General features: G+C 46.4%; 1 protein-coding gene across 1 annotated transcript; it reads left to right on the top strand.

Moving 5' to 3' along the window:
- The first annotated feature begins 552 nt into the window (after nucleotides 1-552).
- Nucleotides 553-9,462, top strand: Clrn2 (clarin 2). Its single transcript, XM_046423535.2, has 3 exons — nucleotides 553-907; nucleotides 6,472-6,651; nucleotides 9,197-9,462. Exons 1-3 carry the CDS (start codon nucleotides 655-657, stop codon nucleotides 9,460-9,462), a joined length of 699 nt encoding a protein of 232 aa, XP_046279491.1. The 5' UTR covers nucleotides 553-654.
- Nucleotides 9,463-10,505: the final 1,043 nt, after the last annotated feature.

The following is a 10,505-nucleotide window of genomic DNA, read 5'->3' as shown; positions in this document are numbered from 1 at the left end:
ATGGAACATGGAGGAAGGGGAGAGGAATGTGAAGTATCAGGGTCCACAAATAGATTCATGTTGCAATTTTACCCTTTTCAGTTTCACCCAGGGATAAATCTGTAACGCCCCAATTTACACATTTTAGTTGAAGCCTCAAGAAACCGGTCGTTTGCTGGTGTTTTTAACGGTTCTGGGGATCTGACAGCAGTGACATTTTAGAGAAAGAAATGCCAGGGCACACATCAAAGAGATCGACATTTGATACCGTGCCCTGTTGGCAACGGGCAAGTGCTCATTCTTCCATTTTTGTTTTTCTTCTACCATATGCATTTTTTGAGACTGGCGAGCATCTCTTCATGGTCAAGTCTGCCTGGTTTTGCTGGTTATTAACTTCTCCCGTCACTAGGAGGTCCAAACGAGGGTTGTTTAAATACTTGAACGGAGGAACAATTAAACCCTGTGCTGAAATACTAGTCTGGTGGAGAGATAGGGTTACTCCCCTCAGTAACACACTCTACTGTGCGAGGAAGACGATCTGCATGTGGTTGTAACAGCACGGGCTGTGGAGGCCGGCACTGAGGGAGGACAAAGGGATGGACTCAAAATCTTGAAATGGTGTCCAGAAGATGTCAACAACCTCAGCTGTCACCGGGATGACCTGCACCCTCCAGCATGCCTGGATGGTTCAAAAAGGCATGGTACGGCCTGGCCTCTTTCCTCAGCTTCTCCTCCTTCCTGCTGATCATCGTCGCCCTGGCGGTGCCCCACTGGCTGAGTGGGAAAATCCTGTGTCAGACTGGAGTGGATCTGGTCAACGCCACGGATCCAGAGCTCGTCAAATTCATTGGGGACATTTACTACGGGCTCTTCCGAGGGTGTAAGGTGCGGCAGTGTGGTCTCGGGGGCCGCCGGTCCCAATTCACCAGTGAGTATATTGGGGGCATAAAAACTGACTTAGATGCTTATTATTTCTTTTCATTTGCGAGGGTGCTCATGTGTGCATGTGGAATTTGACTGATGTCTCAGTCTCGGGGGTAATGTCAAAGCCTGCAGTGCGCCAGAAGTTTCATTCAGTACCAGAAAGAGACTCGCTTTCTTCCTTTAAAAAAAAAAAAAATAGAGGCATAGAGAAACATTACAAATAGGAATTTGCATATTTTTGTAGTTTATCTCTACTAATAATGCTAATTAAATTTTTAATATTCAATATTAAAATATTGGGTCAAAAACACAGGTCAAACATTCCATCAAAGGCTTCGCCTGGCTTGTCTTTTTTAAGCCTTACAACCAACTTATAAAGAAAGAATCATTAATATGTCCATTCTGCAGAGGAGTATTCTGAGGCTTGGAGAGTTACATACCTGGCCTGAGGTCATTCAGCCAGGAAACAGCAGAACCAGGGGCCAGAAGCATGTCACATGACTCTGGTGCCCTCGACAATTACTTGCGGGTGTAGACCATCTGCAGAAATGAGCCTTCAGGAAATGTGGCAACTGCTCCCACGTCTGTGTATATCAAAGCTTCCCAGCCTCAGAAAAAAGCAAGGGGCCTCTGCACATGGATTATGGGATCAGACTCACCGGGGTTTGTGGCACAGTGGCTGTTTACTGGTGGGGACACCCAGGCAGGGCACTTGACGGCTCAAGGGAACGTGAGCAGATGCTGGCACTGGCCTGAGTTCAGCCTGGGATCAGAGCCACCCAGGATGTCAACAAAGCAGTCCTCTAAGTCATGAAGCCAGGAATCTAATCTGGCTTAAGAACCGTCCTCCGGGAAGGAAAACCAAAAAAAGACAATATTATATAAACCTTTAGAATCCAAAAATTAGATTGCAGATGAGAATGGCGGCCCACAAAACCATCACTAATCAGCCCTGTGCTGATGCATGAGCACCAGGAATTTTATTTAGTGCAGGATTGTCACAGTGTTTAGAAACCTGGCCAGGGCATATATTCTCCCTGTGTAAAGAGGAAAGGCTGCGACACTGACAAATGTAATACAAATTGCCGTCCTTTATATACACGAAGAAAAGACATGTTTCTTATGTTTAGTTAGGAAACATCTCTGAGCATATTTTTATTTACTCAGCAATTAAATTGGACCTGCATATGGGAAAAAGAGATCCATTAAAAATATAACCTAAAACCAGATAGGGCAGTGCACACCTATAATCCCAGCTACTTGACAGACTGAGGCAGGAGAATTGCAAGTTCAAGGCCAGCCTTGGCAACTTAGTGAGACCCACTCTCTAAATAAAATTAAAATGGCTGTGGACATCGCTCAGTGATAGAGCACTTGCCTAGTATGCTCAAGACCCTGGATTCGACCCCAGTATTAATGAATCGTAACCTAAAAGGTTTACAAATACAAAGAAATTAGAATAAAGGAAGTGTTAAAAGGGAACCATGAAAATGTCATGCCATACTTGATTCTGAACTGCATCCCCTGGCTGCAAAGGATGCCATTGGGACCATCAGTGAAACTGGAATAGATGTGCTCAACTAGGCCTCATGTGCCATTGGGGTCTTAAAGATAAGACCCCCACCGTTCTGGGCCACAGAGATTCAAACTGCCTCAGGTACAAGCCATAGTGCTCATTTATGAGCACTTGCTGTTTGCTCTCTGGAGGAACTCAAATCAATGTTCCCTTCCGTGCTACCTCTTCCTTCTCAGAGAGACAGACACCCTTGGGCCTCAGGCCTCTGGGTTCCTCTAACAGGGTCTGGTCCCTAGGGCATCCAAACTGAGTGAGATGCACAAGGGATGCTATTTATCTCTAGCTGTGAGTATCATGAGTATCGTAGCTACTGAGAATGTCTGGTTTCCTGCTGCCCCCGGGCCTCCCAGAGGAGGGAGCTTTCAAGGTTGGAAGTGATTCTCTTTGAAATCTTTCATGGGAGCCTGGGGCAGGCTCCTCCTGTGATTAGCTGACTTTACCTCTGCACTTCAGGGACACTGCGTACATTATCATGTCCTCTGGCGCAAATCTAGTTTCCTTTAGATTTACAGCCCTTTATTCCAGCACAATGTAGCCCTGAGGCAGCTGCGGGGTGTATCAGACTCTCCTACCTCTGACTTGAAGTCAGGATTTACCAACCTCTGCCACTTAATGTTGATTTGTGCAAAAATATCCCTGTTTACAAGGCCTTGCACAGATCAGGGAAGAGGAGTCTTTGAAAGTGCTATGTAAACTGTGATCAGGGAGTTTTTACTGGGTCTCATTTACAAACAGCGTCCTTTCTCACCATCACAGAGGTCTCCCAGGGACCGCCCAAGAGAAACACTTCCCCATCCATCACAGGGAAAGCCCAATGACTATTCATCACAAAAGGTTAAGGTCTTCTTTTATACCTAGACCTTCTGAAACCAAAACAAGTTAACCTGCTCTTGGGTGGCTAGGGAAAGAAAGAGAGAAACATTAACAGTGTCCACACATTCAACTGTGTGAAGGATTTCCAGACCAGATGCTGATAGGAAGCCAGGGACAAGTCAATCGGACAAGTGCTTCCCCTCCAGGATCTGGACAAGTGCCCCCCCCTCCGGGACCTCGCAGAGGAAGTGTGAACAAGGCACAGGGCACCCTGGGATCTCAAGCTTTTTTCTGAGATTCATTTCCTTCCATCTTGGTGCACTAGAAGAAAGACTTTAGCATGCTCATTTTGTGAAGAAAATTAATTGAGGATCAAAGAAATCAATACATGAAATAATTTCTGTAAAAGCACTTAACATAATAGGTGTGCTGTGGTTTTTAGTTCTTGGGTTACCTCCCTTCTTCCTACCCCTGAAGTGTTTCTCCAGCAGCCAAGACCTGCTTTGTTTGCCTTTCTGGGACTAAATAGGCTGTCACACTTCACTGGGATCAGGAGCAGACAAATTATCTAAACTTCAGGTACTGATAGAATGATTAATTGATTCTGGCATTCAAGCGAGCCAACTCTAATATGTACAAAATAAGAACATTTATTCCAATGCAAAATAAAACCTCTCGAATTCAAGCTACGCTATTATTAACATTGTCAACCTTTATTTATCCAAGTTTCCTGACTTTTCAGTGATGAGCTCTACAGCAGAATAATTTAGGCAGCCCTTGCTGGCTGTGTGTGTGCCCTTGGCAAAGCTACTTAACTTCCTTGAGCTTCAATTTCCTCATCTGTAAGAGTGAGAGAGAGGGTAGCCATGCACAGTAAAAAGAAAATGTGTATTCAGTGCCTGCACCGTTTGCACCTGATCGAGGTAGCTGTTGTCATTTATGACTGTGGATCTTCTGTGTTTATGTCACGCATTGCAGGCTGGAAAGTTAAATTTCAGAGATACCCAAAACTCTTAGAAATGGGACAGACATGAAGGCAAGTGAGCAGCAGCTTTCGGGGGGCAGCACTTGTGACAGGAACACAGGTCAAGTCACCCTCAAAGACAGATGGAAAGAACGGATGCCCTGAAACTCCAGAGGAGAGACTCAGTTTCCACCTAGTGACACATGGAAAATAAGTAAGCTTTCAAGACACCGGGACATCTGAGCCGAGGCATGTGGCCCGTGAATGTGGGCATTAGATGAGATTCACCCTTTGCCAATGAAGAACTGTTTTTAAATATAATTAATACACTTCCTACGATGGAGGCCCAAGTTTAGGCTCTCTCCCTCCCTCTCCCCATCCCTCCATATGTCCAAAATCCCCTCCCTCATCATCTAATATGCTTACTTCTCAGTATTTTAGTAAATTAATATGGATATGGGCTGGGATCATCGTGTGTATGATTAGTTGTTTTTTTTAAGCTATATTGCATGGTTGTTCCTTAATTTATTAAATCAGTCTCCCGTGGATTCACACGTTGGTTTCTCTCCCGTCTTTTGCTGTTGTGATGAACATCCTACCTACGCTGCTTTAAGCACCTGTAGAAATGTGCCTGGAAAATAGATTCCTGGAAGTGAAATTGTTTTAACAGATGCTGCCAAATTGCCCTCTTACCGGGTTGGAAAATCAACATCCCTACAGCATTTGAGAGTACGGAGAATTAGCAAATATTTTATACGTGGCCATCTCACAGATGACTCTTCTCTGTGGGAAGGATTCGGTGAGGACTGATTACTAAGCAGGTCGTGTATCCTAAGGATTGCATGATCAAGAAAGGGGACAACAGAACAATTAGGTAATCAAGTGTGAGCGACCATTTTAGGAACAAAAAGAGCCTGAGGAGTTGAAAGGGTGAAAAAATAAAATCTAAAGGAAGGCAGGTGGAGGGAAGGAAGATGCCTTAGAAAGACGAACTCCCTGAAAGGAGCTCAGCTTCCCAGGTCGAGTTTCCCAGGTCAGTGAGATAACAATACGGAAACACAAAACGGAAAGAAAGTTCAATCAGAACTAAGGACGCAAGCACGGAGTACAGACCCTGCAGGTAGCAAGGACGTCGTAAGGAGAGCACAAAGCCTTGGTTCTCAGGCTTGGCTAATGGCAGCCTTGGTGAATAAGGGGAGGCAGGCAAGCAAGGGTGGAAGGAGTGAGAGTAGAACCAGGAAGGCTTTGGGTCTTGGCCCCTGAAGGGATGGGGCTGGGGAGGGCTGGCCAGTTGAATCAGAGGCTCCCCGCTGGGCCCAGGGTCCCCCAGGAGGTACTCAGCTGAAACCCTGGAGTGGTTGCAGAGAAATAGGCATGCTCAGGAGTCCTTTCATTGTCCTTTATAATTAGTAAAAACTGACTTGGATTTCTTTATATCATATGGTACTCAGTCTAAAACCCTGTGTAGACTTTAGAGACACATTGCCCCAAGACAAGAACCTTCGTGTCTCTGAGCCTGTGGGTAAAGGGCTTGGTAAGATGATCCTCATTTCATTACCACAAGGACTGAATGAGGTGATGGGTACAAAACGCTCAGCCCGTGACTTTGCTCAGCCAAAGCTGATCACCCTCAACTCATAGGCAATCATCACTCTCTATTGTACTGATGAAGAGACTGAGGTTCTGAGAGGCCACGTGACCCTCCCAAGTCAGAGGGTAAAACTGACAACAGCGCCCACTGCTGCCATTGTTGGGAAGCTGTCCTCCCAGGCAACCTTTGAAGAGCTCCTCGTGGTAAGTACTGGTGGCACATAGACAGGAAACAAATAGAAAGGAATCTCTCACCAAACCATCCTGCCACACTTGTACAGAGAATTCATATTTTCATAAAATATTGTGCAACGCAAGGATTAAGTGTCCTTGTCCTTGGGGGCAATGAGATCCACCTGGCCCTGGGGTGGGCTCATGTGCCTCAGGGCACAGCAGGTCTCAGAGCTGCAAGGTCAGGGATGTTGTGGTCACTCCAAGGAAGAGAAGATTGCTGGTCACCTGACAACTGGGGACTTGGGGGGCCAGGGTTTCACCCAGGAAGCCCCCTGTTCTGGAAAACCCAGCGTGTGCTCTCTTCTCGGTCAAAGCCAGGTGGGAGGCAGCTTGGGCTTTCTGAAAGGCACCAAGCTCCGACTGAAATACCAGCTGTGTCCTCTCCCCCCAGTCTTCCCGCACCTGGTGAAGGAGCTCAACACGGGCCTCCACCTGACGATTCTGCTGCTCCTCTTCCTGGCCTTGGCCCTGGCTCTGGTCAGCATGGGCTTTGCTGTCCTCAACATGGTCCAGGTCCCCTACCGGGCGGTCAACGGCCCTGGAGGCATCTGCCTGTGGAATGTCCTGGCAGGTAAGATGTCCCGTGGGGATAGAAATTCGGGTCCACACCATCACCAGGTGGGCTCCACACGGCTGGGCAAAAAGAGTGGAGGAATTTAAATGTCCACCTTCAACCTTCAGCTGTCACTCGGTGGCCAGGAAATGCCCTCTTTACTAAAAGTCCCCGAGGCTTTCAAAATAAAGAACCCTGTTGTTAGAATAGTCTTCACTTAGAGCAGTGAGGAGAGGTCAGGGTGAAGGGGAAGAGCTGGGGACAGGAGAGGTGGGCATGGTGAGGGGTCAGAAGGTGGCCACCGCTGCAGCTGGACCTGCAAGGAGCCAGCACAAATGACAGCAGAGAGGGCCATGGGAGCACCAGAGCCATCTGTGAAAGGCTGTTCCTTCCAGGTTCCAGGCAGAGAAAGGAGCAGTAAGTGCCAGTGTCCAGGGCACCCGCCCCCAGGACACCCCCCTCTCCTCCTTAGACACCTTCTCTGTTCCACTCCCTGATGCTAGATGCCAATCGCAGAGCGTCCACTAAGTGCCAGGCATGGGCCTGGGGATTTCCCATACCTTATTTAAGTCTCAGAATCCCTACGAGGAGGTTTGTCAGACCCGTATTTACCAATGAAGAGTCAGAGAAGTTAGAAGGTCACACAGCGATGAGTAGGAGGAGTGGTATTGCAACCCAAGATGACTGACTAAGTCCTTTGACTTTTCGTTGATCAGTGGTCTTATTCCCAAACCAAAAACTTTTCCAAAACAACAGCGTGTGTGTTTGTGGGAGTGTGTGTGAATCTATTGATACACAGAAATTGATCCACACTTAATTATGCCCTTAACAAATCATCTGCAATGAAAGTAACAAAGTCCCTCAAAACAAGGGCTAATAAAACCATTATGGCAATAACCCCTCACCACCTTTACTTAAGACAAAGAGACCGTCAAGTATAATGTGTTATTTTATCATATATTATAATGTAGTATCAAGAATCAATTATTAGGGCTGGGGATATAGGTCAGTTGGTACAGTGCTTGATTCACATGTACAAGGCCCTGGGTTCAGTCCCCAGCACCACAAAAAAAAAAAAAGAAAAAAAAGAAAAATCAGTTATTTGGTATTTTCCTATCCTTCAGATGCTGACTCCCTGTAGAATTGTCTATGCACGTGCTTACCCACGTCTACACCTAAGGTATCCTGTTCCTCTCCGTATGCACCCTCAGAGTGGCTGGCATATAAAAAGTTCTCAATCCTGCTTAGTAAATAAATGATTATCTCTGTCAATTTCCCTCCTCAAAGAGACAGGACTCTCAAAATCTACTGATGAGAGTATAAAAAGCAAGCAGTTGGGCAAAACTGTAGTGTCCAAAGCCATAAAAACATGAATAGCCTGTGAACAACTCCACATGGGGTTTTGTGCTGAGGAAATAACAGAACAAGAGCACAAGATGTACATAAAATGATGTTTACTGCAACAACTTATAATATCAAAACTGGAAGCCATCTAGATTTCCAGAAATAAGGTCATGCTTAAACAATTTAAAGTGTGTGTCCAGAATAAAATACTCTGCATCTATTTCAAAATTGTGCTGCGACAGGACATTTAACAATATGGAAAAATGTTCAAGTGAAGAGAAAAAATTCAATTTTAAAATCCAAGTAAGAGCACCATAATACCAATTGTATGAAAGGGAAAGAAACGTGGCCAAATATACTAATGTGTTCAAATTGTTTATATTTAGTTAGTTAGTTAGTTAGTTTTCGGCGAACACAACATCTTTGTTTGTATGTGGTGCTAAGGATCGAACCCGGGCCACACGCATGCCAGGCGAGCGCACTACCGCTTGAGCCGCATCCCCAGCCCTCAAAGTGTTTATTCCTGGCTTTTAGGATAAAAGTAAATCTGTGTTTTCCATGACGACAGATGTCACTGGTGTCCAGATTCTCTCCTTGGTGAGGATGTAATAACCTCATAAAAGCATAATAAATGCATTTTTGAAAATATTAATTTAAATCAGAACAGGGAAGGAGATATGCCCAGTGGGAGACAGAGAGGAAAAGACAGAGACCCAAGAACATCAAAGTTTCAAGCAAGTGATAAGGAGGTAAATGAGGTTGGGAATTCTGGATTTTTTCCCTCCCTACTTTCCCCCTTCTACGGCCTTCAGCAGCTGAGAACCTAACAGTTCAGACCCAGGTGAAACCCACCTGCAGAATCACCTCCCCAGCTCCTCCCACCAGCCCTCAGCTCCACACAGAAATCCAGATGTTCAGAGTCCGAACTTCTCCAGATGTGATCCCTGAGAAAGAATGGTGCTGGGAAAGAGGGGGATTGGAGGGACCAGGATTCAAAGTCCATCCAACACAAAGTTATGCTCCTTCTCACATGGGCCACCTGTCACCTTCAGCTGGGTGGGTTTGCTGCCGCTTTGTTAAAACAAATTAAAATTTGTCTTGTGTTTTAGACCCAAAGCAAGTTTGTTACCCACGGCACAGAAATGCCACTTCACACAGAGTCCTTAGGACTGCGAGGAGCAGTGGTGACTGATGACTCAGGGCGGGTTTTGGGTTTCAGGTGGAGTGGTGGCCTTGGCCATCGCCAGCTTCATGGCCGCCGCAAGATTTCACCACCTGACCGAGCGAGTCGCCAACTTCCAGGAGAAGCTCTTCCAGTTCGTCGTGGTGGAGGAGCGGTACGAAGAGTCCTTCTGGATCTGCGTGGCCAGTGCGTCAGCCCATGCGGCCAACTTGGTTGTGGTGGCCATCAGTCAGATTCCCCTCCCCGAGATCAAGACCAAAATCGAAGAGGCCACAGTCACTGCTGAGGACATCTTGTACTGACGGCCCCCTCCTGCTCACGCCCTTCCTAAATCGTTCCCCCAGCGGGAGGGGGACCTCAGGTTTTGCAGTCTTCCCGTACGGTAGTGTCCCTGTTCTTGGTGGTAGGAAGGGTGTGGAAGGGGCAAGCTGGGGTGGAGGGCTCTGGTCCAGAGAAGTAAGGCTTCCCGGCAGTGTTTCCCCCAAACACTGAGTCTCTCTCAGGCCTCTGGAGTTGGGCTTGGAGACTTGGCCACTTGCCGTCTGTGTGTGACATTGGACAATTCACTTAGTGTCTATGTTTCAATTTCCTCATCTGTAAAACTTCATAAGTTTGTTATGAGTTTTATATGAGTGTTGGTGTCGGGGGCAGAGCACTCTAGAAATCCAGGGTACCATATACTCTAGTAAGTGTCCATACCCTTGGTCCATCCCACACAGTATTTAGTGGGTGTCTGAAGAAGAATATAATAATAACGTCCTTGTCTTTGAGAAACACCTATTCTTCCTACATGACAGTAATTAGCAATAATAACACTAAGAATGAAAATTACCATTTTTTGAGTGGCTACTACGTTCTGGACACTGTTCTCAGAATTTTTGCACACATTAACTTGTTAGATCCTCTGCAAACTCAGGTGGTAGGTGCTATTGTAGCCCATTTGACAGATAAAAGAACTAAGATGTGGAGAAGCTGGGTGACTTGCTGAGGTCAGGATTAAGTCCAGGAGGCCTGGAGGGAGGATCTGTACTTTTAACCACTTTACTAACCTGTTGTGGATAGAGGAGCAATCGCAATGCACCATGATAAGTGCTGAAATCAGACAGGTGTAAAGGACCCAGGAAGGAATTAGAGCTTCAGCAAGGCATGTGGCATGAAGAAAGTGTCACAGAGCCAACATCTGATCTGCACTGTGAAAGATGAGTGGACTGCTTCCAGTGATAAAGAAGCAAGGTTGGCGAGGGGCATGGCAGCGTGCGTCAGTACAGAGGATCCGAGGCCCAGGCATGAAATTCCAAGAAGGGCACTCAGGCACGTGAATGCTCAGTGGTATGAGAACGCTGCT

Source organism: Marmota monax, unplaced genomic scaffold (genome assembly GCF_021218885.2).
Source record: "Marmota monax isolate L192 unplaced genomic scaffold, Marmota_monax_Labrador192_F-V1.1 WCK01_AAM20220418_F8-fsc00009, whole genome shotgun sequence".
Classification (NCBI taxonomy): Eukaryota; Metazoa; Chordata; class Mammalia; order Rodentia; family Sciuridae; genus Marmota; species Marmota monax.
The sequence above is the reverse complement of the archived record's forward strand: the minus strand, read 5'-3'. Positions and strand labels throughout refer to the sequence as shown.